The sequence below is a fragment of the Hemitrygon akajei genome, chromosome 11 (genome assembly GCF_048418815.1).
Source record: "Hemitrygon akajei chromosome 11, sHemAka1.3, whole genome shotgun sequence".
Classification (NCBI taxonomy): Eukaryota; Metazoa; Chordata; class Chondrichthyes; order Myliobatiformes; family Dasyatidae; genus Hemitrygon; species Hemitrygon akajei.
The window spans coordinates 37,155,782-37,179,557 of record NC_133134.1 but is presented as its reverse complement, the minus strand read 5'-3'; the positions used below and the strand labels follow the sequence as shown (position 1 = coordinate 37,179,557).

Sequence of the window (23,776 nt, the reverse complement as noted above, 5' to 3'; positions counted from 1 at the left end):
TTACAACCGCTCCAGTGTCATTAATTTAAAAAGGGAGATTCATGAGCATTACAACATTGTACGTGACCTATCAACAGCTATAACCAGAGCACCAATCGCGAGTTAAATCGTGAGCAGCGAAGGTTCAGGCATAAAAGGGAGACACTGCCTAGAGGAGCGGTCATCGACAGAGTGATCTGAGGCAGAGTGATAGGGCTTTGCCTATAATGGATCGAGGTGAGGTAAGTTACCTGTGAGGAATAGAAACAGGAGGTATGTCTGTGAGGCTGGTGTTGTGGACAGGGTGTCAGTTGTGGGAAGTCTGGGAGATTCCTAGCCTCCCGGATGGCCACATCAGCACCAGGTGCGTCGAGCTGCAGCTCCTTAGGGACCGGGTTAGGGAACTGGAGATGCAGCTCGATGACCTTCATCTGGTCAGGGAAAGTGAGGAGGTGATAGAGAGGAGCTATAGGCAAGTATTCACACCGGGGCCTTGGGAGACAGATAAGTGGGTAATAGTCAAGAGAGGGAAAGGCGAGAATCAGATGCTAGAGAGTACCCCTGTGGCTGCCCCCCTTAACAATAAGTACTCCTGCTTGAAAGGAAATAGGTAGGAAAAGGGAGGAGGTCCTGAAAACAGACTACAAGGAGATAGGAAGGAAGTTGAGAAGCAGGACCACAAAGGTAGTAATTGCTGCCTGTGCCACGCGACAGTGAGTATAGGAATAGAGTGAGGTGGAGGATAAATGTGTGGCTGAGGGATTGAAGCAGAGAGCAGGGATTCAGATTTCTGGATCATTGGGACCTCTTTTGGGGCAGGTGAATCCTGTGCAAAAAGGACGGGTTGCAATTGAATCCCAGGGGTCCAATATTCTGGCAGGGAGGTTTGCTAAGGCTATTGGGAAGAGTTCGAACTAGAATTGCTGGGGGGTGGGAACCAAACTGAAGAGATGGAGAAAGGGGTGGTCGGCTCACATATAGAGAAAGCTTGGAGACAGTGCGAGAGGGTAGACAGGCAGGTGATAGAGAAGGGATACACTCAGACCGATGGTTTGAAAGATGTCTATTTTAATGCAAGAAGCATCATGAACAAAGCAGATGAGCTTAGAACGTGGATCAGTACTTGGAGCTATGATGTAGTAGCCATTACAGAGACTTGGATGGCTCAGGGGCAGGAATGGTTACTTAAAGTGCCAGGTTTTAGATGTTTCAGAAAGGACAGGAAGGGAGGGAAAAGAGGTGGGGGGCATGGCACTGCTGATCAGAGGTAGTGTCACGGCTGCAGAAAAAGAGGAAGTCATGGAGGGATTGTCTACTGAGTCTCTGTGGGTGGACGTTAGAAACAGGAAGGGGTCAATAACTCTACTGGGTGTTTTTTATAGACCACCCAATAGTAACAGAGACATCGAGGAGCAGGTAGGGAGACAGATTCTGGAAAGGTATAAAAATAACAGGGTTGTCGTTATTGGCATCTCCCTAGAGCAAGAGGTTTAGATGGGGTCTGTAGGTGTGTTCCAGAAGGTTTCCTGACACAATATGTAGATAAGCCTACAAGAGGAGAGGCTGTACTTGATCTGGTATTGGGAAATGAACCTGGTCAGGTGTCACGTCTCTCAGTGGGAGAGCATTTTAGAGATAGTGATCACAATTCTATCTCCTTTCCTATAGCATTGGAGAGGGATAGGAACAGACAAGTTAGGAAAACGTTTAATTGGCGTAAGGGGAAATATCAGGCAGGAACTTGGAAGCATAAATTGGGAACAGATGTTCTCAGGGAAATGTACAACAGAAATATGGCGAATCTTCAGGGGATATTTGCATAGCATTCTGCATAGGTAAGTTCCAATGAGACAGGGAAAGGATGGTGGGGTACAGAAACCGTGGTGCACAAAGGCTGTTGAAAATCTAGTCAAGAAGAAAAGAAAAGCTTACAAAAGGTTCAAAGCAGTAGGTAATGATAGAGATCTAGAAGATTATAAGGCTCGCAGGAAGGAGTTTAAGAATGAAATTAGGAGAGCCAGAAGGGGCCATGAGAAGGCCTTGGTGAGCAGGTTTAAAGAAAACCCCAAGGCATTCTACAAGTATGTGAAGAGGAAGAGGATAAGACGTGAGAGAATAGGACCAATCAACTGTGACAGTGGAGAAGTGTGTATCGAACCAGAGGAGATAGCAGAGGTACTTAATGAATACTTTGCTTCAGTATTCACGACAGAAAAGGATCATGGTGGATTGAAAAGCTTGAGCATATAGACATTAAGAAAGAGGATGTGCTGGAGCTTTTGGAAAAGCATCAAGTTGTACAAGTCTCTGGGACCAGACGAGATGTACCCTAGGCTGCTCTGGGAGGCAAAGGAGGAGATTGCCTCTGGCAATGATCTTTGTATCATCAATGGGCACGGGGGAGGTTCAGAGGGATTGGAGTGCTGCAGATGTTGTTCCCTTATTTAAGAAAGGGAGTAGAGTTAGCCCAAGAAATTATAGACCAGTGGTTGGTAAATTCATGGAAAAGATCCTGAGAGGCAGATTTACGAACATTTGGAGAAGCATGATATGATTAGGAATAGTCAGCATGGCTTTGTCAAAGACAGGTCATGCCTTACAAACCTGATTGAATTTTTTGAGGATGTGACTAAATACATTAATGAAGGTAGAGCAGTAGATGTACTGTATATGGATTTTACCAAGGCATTTGATAAGGTACCCCATGCAAGGCTTATTGAGAAAGTAAGGAAGCATGGGATCCAAGGGGATATTGCTTTGTGGATCCAGAACTGGTTTGCCCACAGAAGGCAAAGAGTGGTTGTAGATGGGTCATATTCTGCATGAAGGTCAGTGACCAGTGGTGTGCCTCAGGGATCTGTTCTGGGACCCCTTCTCTTAGTGATTTTTATAAATGACCTGGATGAGGAAGTGAAGGGACAGGTTAGTAAATTTACTGATGACACAAAGTTTGGGTGTGTTGTGGATAGTGTGGAGGGCTGACAGAGGTTACAGTGAGACATTGATAGGATGCAAGTGCGAGGTGGTTCATTCTGGTAGGTTAATTATGATGGCAGAATATAGTATTTATGGTAAGACTCTTGACAGTGTGGAGGATCGGAGGGATCCTGGAGTCTGAGTGTATAGGACACTCAAAGCTGCTGCACAGGTTGACTCTGTGGTTAAGAAGGCATACGATGCATTGACCTTCATCAACCATGGGATTGAGTTTAAGAGCTGACAGGTAATGTTGCAGCTATATAAGGCCCTAGTCAGACCCCACTTGGAGTACTGTGCTCAGTTCTGGTCACCTCACTACAGGAAGGATGTGGAAGCCGTAGAAAGGGTGCAGAGGAGATTTACAAGGATGTTGCCTAGATTGAGGAATATGTCTTACGAGAATAGTTTGAGTGAACTTGGCCTTTTCTCCTTGGAGGATGAGAGGTAACCTGATAGAGGTGTATAAGATGATGAGAGGCATTGATCATGTGGATAGTCAGAGGTTTTTTCCCAGGGCTGAAATGGTTGCCGCAAGAGGACACAGGTTTAAGGTGCTTGGAAGTAGGTACAGAGGAGATGTCAGTGTCAAAGTTTTTTATACAAAGAGTGGTGAGTGCGTGGAATGGCTGCCAGTGATGATGGTGGAGGTGGTTACAGTAGGGTCTTTTAAGAGACTCCTGGATAGGTACATGGAGCTTAGAAAAATAGAAGGCTATGGGTAAGCCTAGGTAATTTCTAAACTAGGTACATATTTGGCACAGCATTGTGGGCTGAACAGCCTGTATTGTGCTGTAGTTTTACTATGTCTCTATGTTTCTAACACTCTGATACCCACCCTCGCTTCTTTTACTTTTCATATAGCTGAAAAATGTTTGCATCCTCTTTTATATTATTTGTTAGCTTACCTTCATAATGCATTTCATCTTTCCTCTCTTTATGGCCTTTTTAGTTTCCTTCTGTTGGTTTTTCCAATCCTCAAACCTCCCACAAATTTTTGTGATATTATCTGCCTTCCCTTTTGTTTTTATGCTGTCTTTAAATTCCACTGTCAGCCACAGTTGCTTCATCCTCCCTTTAGAATACCACTTCTTCTTTGAATGTATATATCCTGCACCTTCCCAATTGCTCCCAGAATCTCCAACCATTGCTGTTCTGCTGGTGTCCCCTTCAAGTCAACTTTGGCCAGCTCCTTTCTCATGCCTCTGTAATTTCCTTTACTCCACTGTCATACTGATACTTCTGACTTTAGCTTCTCAAACTTTAACATAAGCTCCCTAATCAAATCAGTTCATTGCACAACAACCAGTCTCGAATTGCTTTTTCCCTGGAATGTTTTTACATTCCTTTTCTATCTCCCGTTGTGATTAGTACCCCACATCCTGGCTACAATTAAAGGCCTGTATATAACTCTCATTCAGGGTCTTTTTACTCTTGCAGTTTCTTAACTCCATATACAACAATTCTACATCTTCCAATCCCATGTCACCTCTAAGGATTTTTTTTTTTAACCAGCATTGAGATGTTCCCACAGCCAATGATCTCACTTTAAGGACTCTGTATCTTGTTATTTCAAGTTCTGGTTATTTATTGCTATTTATTTATATTTGCATTTGCACAGTTTGTTGTCTTTTGCACTCTGGTTGATCTTTCATTGGTTCTGTTATAGTCACTATTCCATAGATTTGCAGAGTATACCCACAGGAAAATGAATCTCAGGGTTGTATGTGGTGACCTATACAGTATGTACTCTGAACTTTGAACTACTGCACTTCCCTTGGCCCCACTTCACTTCTGAGCCACAGAGCCAGACCCAATGCCAGAGACCCGTGGCTTTCCACGGTAAGTTGTTCCCCCCCACCCCCAACAATATCCTAATCAATATAGTTATTATTGAGGGGAATGACCACAGGGGTACTCTGCACTGGCTACCTCCCCGCTTTCCCTCTCCTGACAATCACCCAGCTACCTGACCCCTGCATGTTTGGGTTGACTTACCTCCCTGTTTCTCCTGTCTATCACCTCCTCATTCTCTTGTATGAGCTGAAGGTCATCCAGCTGTATCTCCAGTTCCATTACACTTATCCCTCAGGTGCTGCAGCTTGCACTTCATGCAGTTGTAGTTATTAGGGAGACTGGAGGTCTCCTAGAGTTCCCTCATCTCTCATAAAGAGCACACACTACCCCTGGATGCATTCTGAATGCACAAGCTATGTACTAATAGGCAAAGAAAGAAGAAAAAAATTACTTACCAAAAACATTCTTAGAGCCTCTGTTTGTTCTCACCAAAACCTCCCACTCTTGCCCTGGCCCACTCACTTACAACTCGCTACTTTTTATTGGCTACTAATATCCCAAGCAATCTCGCACTCTGCAGACAGGTCCCGACAGGCTCTGTGTTCTTTTAAAAACTGGCATGTAAAATCCATAAGGAAGTGTCGCTAACTTTTCCTGTTGGAGGTTCACTTCTGGTTTATCTTGGATTCCTAGTTTGAATTCCAATATTATAGCTGGTCAACTGTTTTAGTTTCCTCACATTCTTCTTGGGAGAACCCTGACAGGAAGCATTCTCTAATATCAAAGTATGTAAAGCAAATAACTTGTTTAATGTTGAATTATGTTTTAAAGTAACATTTGGACTTAACATCACCATCAGTAAATGATAATTACAGGACCAATAACTGTGAATTAACATAAAATCCATTAACATTGAATGATTCCCTCCAGATCATCATTTGGCTTGCATGACTAAGTTATTCATGCTAGCCATACACCGTATCAGCATTAAATAATCCTTGATAATTATATCAATTTGACCTCTGCTACACGCACATTAATATGTCACCAGCAATGACTCATTTGTGCCAATCAATGCATTTATTTGGTAATTGGTCTACTATTATCATATGTACTCAGATACAGTGAAAAGCTTTATTTTGTATGCTACTCAGAGAGATCATTCCAAACATCAAAATAACACAAAAGAAAAAAAAACCAGAATGCAGTATATAATGTTACAGTTACAGAGTCTGAGATGATGCACAAATCTAAAAGCAACTAACAAATACTGAGTTATCCAAACTAGTTAATCCTAAAAATCTGTAGCAGGGAGACTGGTGTTGGAATTTGTAACAATACTTATTTCTCATTTGGTGTTATCATTTGCCTCCTCATTTCAAGTGGTCTTTGATGTCTACGTACAAACTGCAGCATCATATACAGATATCTGATCAAACTTGTGTGTACACACGCATGATAAAAATAATACAGGATAGTCTTAAATGGAGTGCCTCTTGAAGAGAATTTGGTCAAAGCAGTTAATTTTCAGGCGTGTCGCTGGTAAGTGGATCTCAAAATGAAATTTAGGTTAATGCTTAGTATTAACCATATAACCATATAACATTAACAAAAAAAATTCTAATTTTCATTGTAAAAGGAACTTGGTTCATAGATAATCCACTCACCAACAATATTGTGAATGGGGTTGTCTGTTACAATTTGTAATTTTGCTTTCTTTCCATTACTTGGGTTTATTTGCATTATAATTATGTATTTATATGTAAACAGTGAAAAAGAGTGACTAACCTCAAATGTTTGGCTTTTCTCAAATGTTCCAGGCCTACTGAATATTTCAAAAAGCATTTGCTTTTATTTCAGATTTACAGCTTATGTATTCTAAGAGTTTGTTTTGCATCTCTAGACTGATTTTGTAATCCAGAATAGGGATAGTGAGAGGTCCTAGTGATTAGGATCTCCTTCCCAACATTAAAGCAACAAAGTAGGTTTACTGTGCAGTAAGATTTACCACTCCAATCTATATAGAACAGGGACTTGAAGTCTGCACAAACAGGCCTTCATCTGCAGTCAAGACCAGTGCCATTGGTGAAGCATTTATTCATGCTGCCGTTTGCAACAGTGATGTAAATTGATGTGTTTACTATGCTATTTCAAAGCTATCTGAACATTTTGTAATGCTTTTGGGAGCCTCTATACATTTTGAACACTTTATGTGCTTACATTTCTATCTAATCTATTTGAGTCCCACATGTTGTAGGTATTTATTTATTTCAGTTTTTTATCAGGTAGAAGAATTACATGAAAAATAATGGTTTCTGTTATTGCAACAGAATGTCCTTAATCCTTAAATAGAAAATAAAGTTTGGAAGTTATGTTATAAGTTGTTTATCTTGACTTCAGAATATGAGAATGATTGGCAGAATCACACTTGCAATAAACATCTTGAACTGAACTCTCTCCTGCTCCTGAACCGGGTCCCCAGGATTAAATGATTTCGTCATACAGTTTTTGAAGGATGCTCATTAAAACTACATAGCTCTGTGAAGAAGTTTAAACAAGTCTGTAATTCTGTATAAACAGATTTAAGCAGTAGAGAAAGATCAAGTGTCATGCAGAGAAATGGAAACCTATATTTGGTTAGAAGGATAGAGAAACAATTTTTGAACAATGTGGAGATATCTTGTTGCTCTGGTGCATCAAATGCAGAAAGCGAATAATCAAGAAGAAAGATGCATAGTAGCCTTCCATGATTAAGTTTTACAGGGCAGAGTTTGCTGTTCTGGTCTCTCTGAAGATGGCAATAGATTCTGTGCAGTATAACCTCAGTGGAATTAAGGGTTGACCCATGAAAGAGCTTTTGTGTGATCTATACTTGTTTCTATGTCTTTTGCTTTCATCCTCAAATACTGAAAAGCAGTCAGCAAATCAAACTAACAGCAAGGGTATATAGCATGTCAGTTCTTACCGTGGCTTCTTTCACTCAGACAGACAAATGTTGAAAATGAGCAGACTTGAAAAGGTAGAGGCTGAGAAGCCGCATCCCCACGCTGAAGAATCTAGAACCAAGTTAAAAGTCGGTCATTTAGGACAAAGATTGAGTATATTCAAGGTTGAGATTGACAGATCATTGCCACAAAGGGAATACAAGACGTATGTGGAGGGCAGGAAGGCTGAAATCATGCCTCATTGAAAAAAGAAGTAGGTTGTTATTGGATTCTTGTTCATATAGTCTTAGAACATTAACTTTGAAAGGTCATCTCAATTTGGGAACAATTTCATTAGAGGCGGAGAAAGAGGCCAAAGTTGGGGAGTGTGAGGGGAGAGGGTAAGTGACCAGTTAAAGGTTCTTATCAAGAAATTCCTGGAATCTTTAATAAGAACAAATCTGATCAAATTTGCTGAAGAGCTGACCAAAGTAATTGATAGGGTAGAATCAATAGATATTATCTATGAATTAATAAGTAAAAGTACACCACAAGGATTCACTGTAGGCAGAGACTATTTACTTTTAAACTAATAAGGATAGCATGTACTTACTAAATGGTGAAAGCAAGAAGCAATGTATTTATAGAAACCTGGGGGTTCTGAGTACATTAATTACCACAATAAGCAAAGAGGCTAATAGGATGCTATTTTTTAAATCTACAAAATTGCACAAACATGGGTTTTGCTACTGATACACAAGCCCTACTTAAGCCACATTTGAGCCTCTCAAACCTCAGGTCAGATTTGACCTGATCTAGGATCCAGCACTTCATTAATTCAGTGGGGTTTGTGGGATAAAGATGTAGAAGGTTTACATCTGAGCCAAATATGCAAAGACATAGGTTTGGATCTCACAAACTGTAACTTCACAAATTGTAATTAATGCTGGGCCAATGATTAATATCAAATAGAAAATTGTTAAATTTTTGTCTTCCAAAAGATTAAAGGTTATGAGGAAAAGATTGATAAATGAAGTTAGGCTACAGATCTTTCGTTATCTCACTGCATGTTAGAACTGACTTGGTGGTCTAAACACCATAAGATTAGGAAAGGAAAGAGAAGATTGGTAGCTTGGGTTGCTGCTTGTTTGTAGGAGGTTGGGTCGCAAATATTTCGGCACCAGCCAAGATGACGTCATCAGTGTGCAATTGAATGTTGTTTCTGCTGAGTGCTCGCATTTATAATATCCAACTCGTTGTTCTGATTGGTTGGCTGTTGTGCTAGCCGCTAGTCTCCAATGGGTCCTGGCCAACCAGATAGTTGAATGATCTCCACTGGCCCCTATACCTGGTTATTGGTCATTATGAATATTGGTTCCACGGGTGTCCACGGCCCCAATCCCGCAGCCAAATAGGTTCATAAATCGCATCCAATTCAATATCCGCAAGACTACAGGAACATCAGCTAGCCATAAGAAGACATGATCCTCTGCCACTCATCTCGGTACATGAAGACCAAGAAGAACACAAGTTTGTCTGGGAAACTACAAAAATCCTGTCAGAAGCGCATAACAAGAAATCAAGAGAATTCTTAGAAGTTTCAATGGAAGACTCTATTAAGAAACATATCAAACCGGATGCAGTTTATGAACCTATGTGTCTGTGGGATCGGGGCAGAGGGGTGGGCCATGGACACCAGAGGAATCAATGCTCACAATGACCAATAGCCAGGGATTATTGACCAGTGGACTCGGCAGAAACTACACTCAGATGTGCACTGATGATGTCACCTCAACTGGTGATGAAACATTTGCGACCTAACCTCCAGGTTCGGCAAACAACCCTCCAAACAATATTCCAATAAGAGGTTCCCAGGCTGCTGGCCTGAAGGTAAATTTACCATGACTCGAAGAGAACAGCACTGCTCTCCCACCTTAGTGTATATCTATATGAACCTGAGTAAGAGGACTAATAAAAAGAATTAAGTCTTGGGCATGATGCAGATTGCACTGCCTGTTATAATGGTACATCTGCCATTCTTAGTAGAAGGTCACTCTTTAGCAGAATGCACGGTTACAGATTGGTATCAATCTGGTATCACTGAATCGTGGACGTCCGAGGATACACACTGTTTCAAAAGGACAGGCAGGAATGCAGAGGGGGTGGCATTGCTCTGTTGGTTTAAAAAAAGAAAGAAATAAAATCAATAGAAAGAGGTGACACAGGGTAGGAAGCTGTTGAATCGTTGTGGATAAAGCTAAGGAACTGCTAAGGTAAATACCCCCATACGAATTGTATCCAGACAGTAGAAAGGATGTGGTCTACAAATTACAATGGGAGATAGAAAATGCGTGCCAAAAGGGCAATGTTACAATAGTCATGGGGGATTTTAATATGCAGGTAGATTGGGAAAATCCGATTGGTATGGGATTCCAAGACGGAGAGTTTCTAGAATGTCTACAAGATGGCTTTTTAGAGCAACTTGTGGTTGAGCCCAATAGGAGATCAGTAATTCTGGATTGGGTGTTGTGCAATGAACCAGAGTTGATTTGAGATCTTAAGGTAAAAGAACCCCTTGGAGCAAGTGATCATAGTATGGTCGATTTCACCTTGAAATCTGAGAAGGAGAAGCTAAAGTCAGATGTATCAGTATTACAGTGGAGTAAAGGGAATTACAGAGGCATGAGAGAGGAGTTGCCAGAATTGAATGAAAAGAACACTGGCAGGGATCACGGCAGAGCAGCAGTGGCTGGAATTTCTGGAAGTAATTCAGAAGGTACAGGATAAACATCTTAAAGAGGAAGAAGTATTCTGTGGCTAACAAGAGAAGTCAAAGCCAACATAAAAGCCAAAGAGAGGGCATATAATAGAGTAAATATTAGTGGGAAGCTAGAGGATTGGGAAGCTTTAAAAAACCAACAGAAGGCAACTAAAAATGTCATTAAGAAGATAAAGATGGAATACCAAGTGTAAGAGGATACCAAAAGTTTGATATTAAAGAGGTCTCCAAAAGTGGGTAGGCAGGAGATTGGGGCTGAGAGGCAAAATTGGATCAGCCAATATGAAATAGTGGAGCATACTTGTGGTCTTACTTGCAATTCTATGTAGAGAAACAGAGCTGACAAAACCACCTTTCCCAGTTGTAAAAGAATATTTGTGATCCTTGTTACAATTGCTTTTTACAGTGTGTATGTCGGAATGAGAATCTGGCAGCCTGGAATTGTATAGTTGTCAGGTTGTTTGGGAATGACAAGTTGTCTTTTGTTGAGTTCAGTAATGAAAATGGGTTCTTTTACAAGAGTTTATCAATTCACAATTTACCAGATCTATTCAGTTTCTCAAGATCTATGGCAGGACTTGTACTTATGGCTTTGTGGTTCTATATTATGACGATTAACACTGCCTCACCTGCTGATGTGCGGTTAATATAAAAATGCTAAATTCACACTTAAGGAAATCAAGCTTTGATTCTTGTCGTTTCTTCCTTACACTCTCCTGAGCTCCATCCTTAAAAAAATTCAACTAGGTCAGCACTTTACTGTTCATCTCCTTGTCTGATTCACACTTTTATTCTTTGCTGTCTTTACTTCCATACCCTCCAGTGCATTGATTCAAAATCTTTATTTTTGTTTCAAACTCCCTAAAAGGTTGATCCCTACCTTCACAGCCTTTAATTTACTGTCTTCTTCTGCTTGATTTGCAGTGATTTTGGCCAGTTTTTTTGAAATTATGTCTCTGATTCAGAAGGTTGCAAGTTCAAATCTCACTTCACTTACTGAAAGACTTGATCTAGGCTGGTACTCCAATGCAGTACTGGGAGATTCTCATGAAGATCTCATTGTAATAATTAGAGAAACAATGCTAAAGTTCTCCTGGTATCCTGGATGATATTTATCTCTCAGGAAGTTCATTGAGAAACAGATTGTTTCATGTTTCTGAAACCTAGCTGTGATTCCTTCATTACACCAAAAAAAATTATATTTTTGGGCACCTTCATCTCACAATGGATTAATGCGTCCCCCCCTCCCCCCATACTATTCTTTGGTTTCTCCTTTATTCTGTTTCAACTTAATGGCCAGGCTTTAAGCTGGCTTCGACCTTTAGAAATCCCTCTTCTATCTCTGCACTTCACGAAGCTTGAATATGTTAGTTCGTGAGTTGTAAACTAAGATTATGTTCACTGAGTTTGAAAAACATTTCTGCCACATGGACTGTTAAAACATTAGCAATTATGCTATTTCTCTAGTAATTACTACTTTAATGATCACCCATCCAAAAGGGCCCCCTCAATATCTAATACTGTGAATTGAATATTGTATGCATAATAGCAAGATCAGTCATTAGAATGGTAGCTTTATTTCATATATTGCTGTGCTCTTAGTATTTCACTGCAGGAGTGTAGCAGACATGAAGAACAATTGCACATTGTAATTTCTTATGACATCTTGTCTCACTAGCATTCAAAACCTTCAAAATCAGGCAGTTAATGTAGTAAATTTGCTGGTTCGCAGTTGAAATCATTTAGAAAAAGTGTAAATTTCTGAAATAAGTTGACAGGGTGTATGGTACAAGACCTGTTTTCTTTGAATGTCAAGCATTAAGCTGCATGAAAGTGGGCATCACTTTAGAATAAAAGGCAAACTTTTTCCAAACTTGAGATGCAGAGAATAGTTGAAAATATTTGATTTCTTTCCCAGTCTTTGAGTATACACTCAGTGGTCACTTTATTAGGTATACCTGCATGTTAATAGAAATATCTAGTCAGCCAATCATGTAGCAACAACTCAATGTATAAAAGCATGCAGATATGACGGAGAGGTTCCGTTATTGTTCGGACCAAATATCAGAATGGGGGTAAAATGTGATCTAAGTGACTTTGACGATGGAATAATTGTTGGTGACAGATGGAGTGACAGACAGACAGACAGACATACTTTATTGATCCCGAGGGAAATTGGGTTTCATTACAGTCGCACCAACTAAGAATAGTGTAGAAATATAGTAATATAAACCTTAAATAATTAAATAATAATAAGTAAATTATTCCAACCAGCCTATTGGCTCAGGGTGTCTGACACTCCAAGGGAGAAGTTGTAAAGTTTGATAGCCACAGGCAGGAATGACTTCCTATGACGCTCAGTGTTGCATCTCGGTGGAATGAGTCTCTGGCTGAATGTACTCCTGTGCCTAACCAGTACATTATGGAGTGGATGGGAGACATTGTCGAAGATGGCATGCAACTTCAGACACCACTGTCAGAGAGTCCAGTTCCACCCCCACAACATCACTGTTTGAGTATCAACATCAGTGGTTTGAGTACCTCAGAAACTGCTGATCTCCTGGGATGTTCATGCACAACAGTCTCTTAGAGTTTACAGAGAATGGTGCAAGAAACAAATAAAGTCCACCTATTAGCAGTTCTGCAAGTGAAGAGGCCGTGTTAATGAGAGAGGTCAGAGGGGAATGGCCTGACTGATTCAAGCTGACAGGAAGGCAGCAGTAACTCAAATAACCACACATAACAACAGTGATGTGCAGAAAAGCATCTCCAAACACACATGTCGACCTATAGCAGCAGAAAATTATGAAGATACAGGAGATGCCTAAAAAGAAATGGTCGCTGAGTGTATTCTTGATTGATTTTGATAAATCTTTGAAAACGAAAGAAGTAGCTGTTTCTTGGGAATCAAGAAACAGCTACCTCTATTTGTTAGGTTCTTAATCTGACAATTATGGGGCAAAACAAGTCAAAAATATTAATGATATTTGCCATTGCTTCCAAAGGAATGTACATAGACATTGGTTCATTTATCCTTCAAGTGAATTTGGAGGATTTTGCAGCAACAGTGTTGGTGGAATTTTAACAAAGCTTTGAAATGCCTACAGTAGATAGTCCAGCTCTGGGAAGTAGGAATCACTGTGCCTAGTACCCCAAAAGTGCTGTGCCATCACTAAGATTTCAACTTCAGATACTAGTTTTCTCTATTAAACAAAAGCAGTGTTTATGTATTGATGGCAGTGGTAAATTTTATAATCCTTCCTTGTCTTTGCTGAGTGGTGGCTCCCTAGATTTGAGAAATTGTCCACATATTCCAGATCTCAAGATGAACTTCTGTTATTGTAGGCAGTGTAATGTTGAGGGCCAGGTGAGACAACAGGCTGGATTTTACCACCACATTCTTTTAATATCGTTGTAATCATCTTGTTGTTACTTAACGACAGTCAGACTATCCACTCTGACTAAATCCACACCATTCTTCAGTTTAATTTACTAGCATGATCTTCCTTAAGCCTTTTTTTATTCCTTGCAACATGCAGAAAGGCCATTTGACCATTGGGTCCATGTTGGCTTCTAGCAGAGCAACCTCGCCACCCCTCTCCTTATTTCCCTGAAGCCCTGCAACTTATCTTGCATGCCATCCCAAATAGCTTGCTTGAAATGTCAACATCCTTCAGCCAGCTCTCCATGGAAACACACCAAAAACTGGCGAGATTAAAATGCAAAAGATCAGTATTTTAAATGTTTGAATACGTATTAAATTCCTATCCATAATGTCTTATCCAGATTTTTCTGTACTGTTATAATTGCTTGTCTTTGTAAGCTCTGTATTCTGTGCTCCGATAGAATCAGCGGGGCTGCCATTGGCTCATCATATCAATAAGAACAACCTACTGGTGATGTACTGCAACATAGCTGGAATTTGGCACCTTCACTTTATCCCATCCTCTTTTTCCAATTATCCTGTTACACTAATCCGCACATCTCCAATAGGTTATTCTGTATGGGAGCCCCTGGGCTAGTGATTGGAAGATCTCTGGAGATTAATAAACAAAGATATTTTGCCAGGAAATGTTATGCCTGTGCTTATTTTAGCAAACACCACCTGCAAAGGTTTATGTTTTATCATTCATAATGGCCTAGATCAATTAGAGCAGAATTTGAAGGGGATGTCATGACAATTCTCAAGATAAAGCACAGGGCTGAGTAAAGTCAGCATTAGCAATGAGGATGATAATACAGTATATTAGAAATATTACTTAGCTTTGCTACCATGACTGTAGTAGGTGAGGTCATGGAGCTAAATATTAATGCAAAGTGCAAACCTACTGATTGTGTTTGCTCTTTGATCTGCTGGCATCAACCATAAACTCAATCCATGAAAGGAATACAGTGTATTCTGTCATCATCTTTGGGGAATTCTTGACATTTCTTTGTTAGTTATTTATTTAATACTTCTGTATATATTGAGCTCAAGTGTGGAGCTCCCCCATCTGACAATGATTTGTCTGCTGTAATGACATAAAGCACATTTCTAATTTATGAAGTTGCTGGAACATTGTGGCATCAAATCAGAATGATTCAGCTGAACTCATTCTACAACTAATCATTATAAAATGACTCTATGGGCTACTGGTGCACCAATGGCTGGAACAGATATGGCTGAATTAATTGATGTCAGTGGAAGAATCTGTTTCAAACATACATGATTAAAATATATACCAAATGCAAATAAATTGATTGTGAAAATCTGGATCCACATAAAATGATCAACCTTTAGAGTCCAGAAGGTGCATCACTGATTAGCTCATATAATTATTGAAGAAAGAAATGTCTGCATTCAGATTGTGCTTTTTATGTACAGTATTCAGGGGACTGTAATCAAGAACTTTTGTCAGTATTGTGTTGCAGAAGACACAATGGTCAATTTTCATGCAGCAGAACTCTAAAGATCAACAATATAATAGTTGTATAATTTAGAATCTACACTTTTCTCGGTTGTGTGGTTCTCCTGAGCTGCAGGTAACAGTGGACAGTGAGCTTGCCCCTACCAAAAACTGAGTAGAGAAAAGCAGTGTGTTCTGTTGTGTTTACGTAAAATGTGACACATGTGATGGCCTTACTGTATTGCATAAAGCTTAAATTTAAAATTCATTTTTGTTTGTGTTTGATTATCTTCAGACACCATACTCTGATAACTATGCACTTTAGTATGTTAATGTGAAATAGTTGAACATGTATCTTGTCATTGATTTACACTGAAATCCTGACATCTTTCCCACTGAAGCAGAACATTATGAGGAGAGCATACTGCTCCAACTTTCAAAAGTATTTATTAAACTACTGTATAATCTGTGCCCAATGACAGCTCATGGCCTTCAAGGAGTGAGCCTCCTGAAGAATAATGGGAGGGTTCAGGTGACATCTAAAATGTAACAAACCCTGAGCAATTTACAATTGTACATGAACGGCTGTGGTCATAGCTTTGAAATTGTTCCAGACTATGTATTTTGTCTAAAGTAATTAAGCTTCTCCTGTATGTACATAAAGGAACAATATAAGTAGCTATATACTGGCCTGGTGGGTATAATGTTATGATCATCTTGTATATTGTAGTATAATATTTATTTAGCCTACTGATAGCCCTATGTGACTACAGATTGATACTAAGTACCAGTGCAATTTCCAGAGCATCACTGGGACCATTTCCAACCAACTCACATTGGCAAGAGACTGAGAATATGAAAGTAGTAAATAAATACGCTGCTTTTGTGATTTCCCATAGCATTCCCAGACAATACTGTACTTAGAAAAGCCTTTCCTAGACTTAGAAAACTGAAGAGATTCATTTTGGCAATTAAATGAATTGTTAGTGGGCCTCAACTTTTCTCCTTTGTGGCTGAGAATAATAAACGGTGGATAATTTCTAATTTGGGTTAATTAATTAAAGCGAACAATACGATTAATTAAAGCAGATACCCATTATCCCTGTCTGCATACTTTCACAAGCGGTGAAAAGGAATGAGAGAGGTAGATACAATGTCTCTCACTTTACTTGAATGACATAAGTTACAATTACTCATTTTGGACAAACTTTCCATGGCAAAAAGTTGTTGTCTTCTGACTGAGGACATCAAGTGGCTAATATGATTAACCAGACAGAAGTGAATTACTATTCAAATATGCTGCTGTTGCTTATTCTCCCCGATTCTACTCTGAACTAGTTCCTTTATGTCACACCACAAAATGCTGGAGGAGCTCAGCAAAGCTGTCAGCATCCACGCTGAGGAATAAATGGTTGATGTTTTGAGCCAAGACTCTTCATCGGGACTGGAAGAGATGGGGGCAGAAGTGAGAAGAAGGTTGGGAGAGGGGGTGTGAACTGGCAGGTGACTGGTAAGATCCATTTAGGTGGAAGATGGTTGGATGGGGGAAGGGAGGTGAAGTAAGAAGCTAGACATCAGGCATTCAAAAATAATCAATGTGCAGAATTGAAGAAGCATTGCATATACTATCATGTAGCAGTCAAGTAAAGCTCCAGTTAATGAAAAAGATTCAAATAACATTTTAGTTAATAGCAAAGTTGAATTACTTCAAAATTTGCCAAATGAATGTGCTGTTCAGTAACTGTAACACCAGACCAGTTATATATAAAAGATGCTTGTCTCTTTCTCTCTGCTGGAATTCACTTTGAGTCACAGTCTTTTCCTTCACAAAACGATTTATTCTAATTTTGCATTTTCCTGATGCAGGCTGGAAAACGTAGTTTGCCCAACTCCGAAAAGGCAATCCTTGACATCTTGGAGCATGATCGCAAAGAGGCTTTGGAAGACAGGCAAGACCTTGTTAACAAGATTTACAACTTACAGGAAGAAAACAGACAAGCAGAAGAACTGAGGGATAAGGTAAAAGTTCCTGAAGGGATTAAAACACTAAAGTGCTGATACACAGGAAAGACACTATAAAATGTAATTGGAAGACCAAATGATCAGGCATTTGGCCTATCTTGCACATGTCCAAGTCAGCTTGAGCAATGTATAATGGCAATTCTCATGCCACATAGGCATCCTTTGGGTGACAAATAAGAGATCATTTGCAAATTACACCATTTAATTAAGTGCTTTGCTAATTTCAACAGTCTGTTACAACTGCATTGTTCCAGGTGCTGGTTTTCTTTCTTGGCAAATCCTTATTACTCACCAGATAAGTGAAATTGAACACCCTACTAATTGGAATTGATTGTTTTCATTGCTGGCTGCAGTATTCCATAATTTCCAATAATAAGCATTAGCATGCTTTTAATATGAAATCATACTGTCTCAAATGCTCAAAACTGAGTTATCACTAGTTATATGTGAACCGTTTCAGTACCTGGAGGAAAAAGAGGATTTGGAGTTAAAGTGCTCAACACTGGTTAAAGACTGTGAAATGTACAAGCATCGTATGAACACTATCATGTTTCAACTAGAGGAAGTGGAAAAGGAGAGAGATCAGGTATGATTCGATTCATTTTCACATGAAGTGCGCTTGTATAGATTGTGCCTTGTTCAATGTAAATTGGTTATGTAATTTTGATTGCACTGAGATTTCATCTGAAAGATATATCAGGGCATTAATAAAGCAATTTTCTCCAAACTAGTGTGACCCAAAGTGATTCACAGTTAATGAAACGTACTTTTTAAAGGTACAATCAGTGTAGTTGGTGTTGCAATTTCCAGGTTCCTAGCCAAACTCTGTGACATAGTAATAATTTCAGTGTACTGACTTCCCCTTCCTGTTGGAAGTGGCCTTTACCTGCAAGGGGAAGCTATGCATGAACTGAATGTTTTGTACTCATTTACATTAATTTTTGGCTTTCTATGCAGTTCATCGTGCCAAACACATTGGGGATCCTACTGAACATAACAGAACAGGTGTTAGTCATTCAACAGAAGGAAAATTTGGCTGTGTGTACAATGAACAGCACCAATTCATCGCCACCCATTTTCTCACTGCTGCCAAAGTAGAATGTGGTGCTCAGACACTCAACATGAGCTCAGAATGCTTGTAAAACAGGCTGGTGCATGTATGAGCAAAGATAATCATTTATTTATTGTACCTCAAGTTTTCAAGTTTCAAGTCCCAATTATTATCAAAGAATGTATAAATTATACAACCTTGAGATTTTCTTGCCCACGAAGCAAGAAACCCAGAAGAACCCAATTTAAAGAAAATAAATAAAAATGAAAGATCAACACTCAAGAGAAGCAAGAGAAAGAAAAAAATACAAGTTGTGCAAATAATTGAAGCGAACAACTACATTCCAAACCAAATACAAGTCCTTAGATCCGAACCCTGGAGCAGCCCTGAGTAGGCCTAAAGCCTTGCTTATCAGTTAATCATATCAGTGGGCACAGAGCACAGCAGCCGGGGCAGTTTTCATATCCACGGTGCCATGGAGATGACCATCGTGGAGAATGAGTGAAATCGGCTCTTGTCCCAACCGACAACCTGTCTTTTTTGTCTATCTGGCCGGCATTTAAATTGACCCAACGATGGAACAGCGAAAGGCTCTGCACACTGGAGAGAAGGTGAACATCGCGGAGAGCGAGCAAAATCAGCTCTCGCCTCCGATCTGGGCCTGAGTTTAAATGGTCTAAACAGCGCATTGTAGCTCACACTAGGACCCAGGCACCGCTGCTGCGAAAGAGCCCGGGCCTAGACCACTCTGTCCAGCGACTTGCTCTGCACCCAGATTTCGTCACCCAGACAGCCCAAAGCCACTCTCAAGCTCTTTAATGTAGCTTGGCACCCAGAGTAATCCAACCTCACACAAGAGCTGGTTGTACAAGCATAAAAATTGCATTTCCTCTATTCAGGCTCCAATTTCTTACTGCGCACAGAGCAATGGAACCTCACACCCGGGTCAGTTGTATGCGTATCAGAATTCCATCTGCATCAATTCATCCCCCAAACTCACCTCGCCATCGCTTGCCTCTTTCACTGCCCACGGTGATAATTTAACACAATTTATTTCAGAAAAGGTAGTTTTAGGGATGTTTTTGGTCAGATTTCTTAGCTTTTTGACTGCTAGAAAGTTGTCTCACATGTTTGGTAGTGCCATCATAACCTGCTAGATTTTTTTAGATTATATTTTCTTCTGTTGGTTTTCAAACACATCTGTTACTGTCCTTCAAACAAAAAATAGAGAAAAGAACTTAAATTTTCAAAAGAACCCATTATGACCTCCCAAAATAATTTACAACCAATGAAATGCTTTTAAAGATAAAGCACTGTTGAAATAAGAGAAATATGAAGTGCAAAAGCCACATAGACTCGGATTGTTGTGATTGAAATGCAGGAAAGTAGTCTAGTGAATTCATCTGGCAGCTGGAGCTTGCTCTAATTGTACTGAATAATTTCACTCAAAGGGAAATGCCATTACAGATCTTCTGTTGCCCTTAGAAATACTTCAGTAACACAACTCACATCTATTCCTTGGAAACTTCCATTGATTTGCTGAGGGCTGCTGCTTCAGACAAGTTTGCTTACTGAACCAAAGGCCACTGGGTCAGAAGAAGCTAATACTGACTGAGGATGAAATGCCAGTGAAGTTAATGGAGTTGGTCCTGTGCATCGTACAGACACAACAGTGAGCTTCAATATCAGCCAAATTATAATTAATATGAAGTAATCATTTGCAAGGTTGGAAGCACAATTTTGCCAATGACAATTCAAATAAGTAGTTATTTTCAAAAGCATGAATTCCATGCTCCCTGACTTTAAATAGCACAAAGATCTCCACTGATTAATAAAAGCATAAGTGCATAGGAAAGTAGCTTTGGCATTCAGTTAAATCACAACTGATGTGCACTGGAACTGATTTTCCCATTTCAGCCCCACACTTTCTGGTCCTATTATCTATCAAAACTATGCTCCAACTTAGTGCTGAGCTGCACAATTCTAAGTTGAAGCCCAATGGTGGCTGAGTTTCTTCATCTTGGTGTACTTGGAGATACGGTCATTCATGTCAATGCTCATGGGGAGGGTGCTGTCCACTCCTGATTGCTTGCTTGTTTGTCTTTCAAGATCACAGAAGGCTAGTCACCATTAATTGCCTTGGTTTCTTTGAGCACATGAGCAGCTCGCTATCCAGTTTGTGCTTTGAGCTACATGTGGCACAGTGGTCAAGAAATATCCCTTTGAGGTGCATGATTAACTGCAGATACTTTTGCATGATTTACTCAGTCCTTTGACACAGACAGTAACTTCAACAGAACTTATCAAATGGATTGTACTGATCCTGAGCCGTATTGTCCCAATACTCCAATTCACTGTTGAACTTCTTCAAGAATAATTTGAGGGTGTACTTGAAATGTTTATACTGAGGTTCCCTTCGGAGGCTTCCCTTCTTCCCTTGTTTTTCTCTGGCAGGGGCTCATCAAGAGCCTGGTTATGTGGCCTGCCCAGCTCAGGTGTGATCTTACCAGAAGAATGTGAATGATTGGAACACTTCCTTGTGTGGGAATCTCACTGCCTTTGACTCTATCTTGCCCTCTTATCCTCAACAACCCTCAAGACATCCCTTATGGAATTTCTTTCTTTATAATTAGCAGGATGTGAATAAGGCTAGTCAAGCCAGTGTTTATTTCTCACCTGAGCAGGTGGAGGTGAGCTGACATCTCGATCCCCTGCAGGCCTTCTGCTGAAGGGTATTTCCACAGTGGGAATTCACCAGAAAGGGTGCAGAGGGTCACAGATTTAAACTCACTATTTCCATGCAGAGACGAGGTGTGACTTGGAGTTTTCCATTTCCCTGCTGCCATTGTTTTTGTTGGCAGTAGAGGGAGTTGCTGTTGAACGAGCCTTGGCAAGCATTTAGTAGATAATACAACCTTACCATCACCACAGTCTTCTATTGGTACTTGGAGTGAGTGTTAGGATGATGGATGGGCACCAGACAAGAAGATAGGGTTGAGGTTCTTGAGTGTTGGAACTGCACTCATGCAGACAAGTGGACAGTGCTCTATTAAGCTCCTAAATTTCTGCCTTCCCCAATAATTGTAGGATTTTGACTCAACTTGATGCAGATTACAACACCTCTGATCTGCTTTTGTGATTCAACTCTTTAGTGCAATCTCTATACAACTATCAAGTCTTGCATGACCTTACAGACTTTTAAATATTGAAACATATCCAGTGACACCCTCCCCCACCCCCCGTGGAAAGAGACAGGTTGGAAATGTCAATTGAAAAATAAAAAACAGTGAGATACCCCAAATCTATTAAATTTTATTACAAGCTAATGGGTATCTTTTTATTTCACAGGTATTACAGAATATTCTATCCCCTTTTTCAATACAATATATTGTGACCTCCCTCAGTCACAGTATACTGCAGGCTTGAAGATAATAATTACCAACAGATTAAACTTGCATTCCTTTTCACATATGATAGCCCTATCATAAAGAGTATTTTATTACCTTTTCCGAAAGCTCTTATCAGCTTCAAGAGTCAGTAAATGTATTGTGACACTGGTGTACGTGTGATTATATATTTCACTCATTCTAATCATTGCACTCCTTCCAGGCATTCAGATCCCGAGATGAAGCCCAGACACAATTCTCGCAGTGTCTGATTGACAAAGATAAATATCGAAAACAAATCCGGGAACTGGAGGAAAAAAATGATGAGCTCCAGATTCAGATTGTCCGGAAGGAAGGAAAAATCGTAGCCATGGAATCAAAACTCCGCCGTATGTCCAAAGATACCATTTCTGCAGACCAGGTGAAGTGTTTGAGCAATTTTATTGTCTTTTAAATAATTTTCCTCTTTCCACAACCCTGCTAAAATTTTTCGTGGTTCAAATCATCCAGTGGTAAGAGATTTTTTTTAAATTCTTTCCCTGGAAATGGGTGCTGTTGGCAGAAGTAGTGCATGTCATCATTCCTCACTACACACTGCTGAACCCATGCAGTGAAATGACTTCCACAGTAGTTTTAAATGGGAATTCCAGGAATTTGACTCCACAGCCTGGCAATACATGACTTAGCTAGTAGTGGTGTTGGACTCATGGGGGAATGATGATGGTGATCCCTACTGCAAATGTTGCTACTTGGGGATGGAGATGGTGGGTTTTGGAGATGCTGTTAAACAAAGAGGCATGTGAAGAACATCATATCAGAAAGATTCCTGTCCAGCAATATACATTTTCCAGCTTGTGCTGCGTTACAGGTCATGCACGTGTTCTTGATATTATAAAGGCAACATATGCAGGTGGAACCTAACATAATGCTTTACTTTCAAGTCATTATTGAAAGTACTGGGGTTCCTGCCCCCCACTTCTTACACATGTCGCTGTGTTCAACGGTAGGGAGCTTTTCTCAGCTTGTTGTAAACACAGATATTACAAATAACTCATTCAAGAATCTCTATAAACTAAAATTGTCCACAGTAATTTATACCCATTTGTATTTACCACATTTTAATCAACACTCTCCAAAATCCTTTACGCACTTGTGCAGGAAATTTTATACCAAGGGCTTGAGGTTTACATGTCAATCTTTCAAGCCCTTTTTCTAATCATCTTATTTTGATTTCCTTAACCTCACTATCCCGACTGTATTCTTCCCTGCCAAGTAACACCTCAGCTGGCTCTGCTGCCTTCCAGTTTTTGAGAGACCCTTCTTCTGTCCTGGGGAACTAGTTGCTGTCCAACTCTCAGTGCTTAATATGTGGACGCTCATTAGCTGCAGCCTCAGATTCTGAGTTGCTTTCTTCCATCCCCACATCCCACGCGGTTCAAGTGATCTGCTGGCAATGCAATTGATAAATGCCTATGTTTGACACTATTGCCATTACCAGGCAGTCACTATTAACATCTTAGAATCTGCCAGCGTCCAGGAACTGAAATAGTGTGTCCGACCAGCAGTTCAGAAGCTGAATATTGCACCCTATGTTGCTTACCTTCTCAAACTTAGAAGTGAAATCGAATGATCTCTATCTGTTTGGGAGCAACTCCGATAAGATTCAAGGAGTTCTGCATCATCTGAGAGGGCGCTCCTCTGTTTGCTGCTGCTCAGTTTACATCTTAACTCTGCTCCACAACTCATTGGAGCCTTTGTCGAAATGGTAACTGAGAAAGACTGGTTGCCCCAACAGCCAGTCAGAATTTGACTGCCTGTGTCATGAAGAAACTCTGATAGAATTGATGTCAATGAGAAGCGAGGGGCAAACAGGGTGAAACGTTTCCACTCTTTGGGGTCATATCTCAAGCACGGAAAATGCCTGTGATTAGTGGAATTAAATCACCCCATTCCCAAGAACTTAACTTTCTTGAGGG

The 23,776-nt window shown here is 40.1% G+C and overlaps 1 protein-coding gene across 1 annotated transcript in view; it reads left to right on the top strand.

The window, feature by feature from the left end:
• Positions 1–23,776, top strand: part of card11 (caspase recruitment domain family, member 11) — a 302,244-nt gene that overhangs the window by 173,427 nt on the left and 105,041 nt on the right. Inside the window, exons 6-8 of the mRNA XM_073060648.1 lie at positions 17,208–17,360; positions 17,824–17,949; positions 22,024–22,221. Coding sequence (XP_072916749.1) covers positions 17,208–17,360; positions 17,824–17,949; positions 22,024–22,221 — 477 coding nt within the window. The remainder of the gene's footprint in view (positions 1–17,207; positions 17,361–17,823; positions 17,950–22,023; positions 22,222–23,776) is intronic.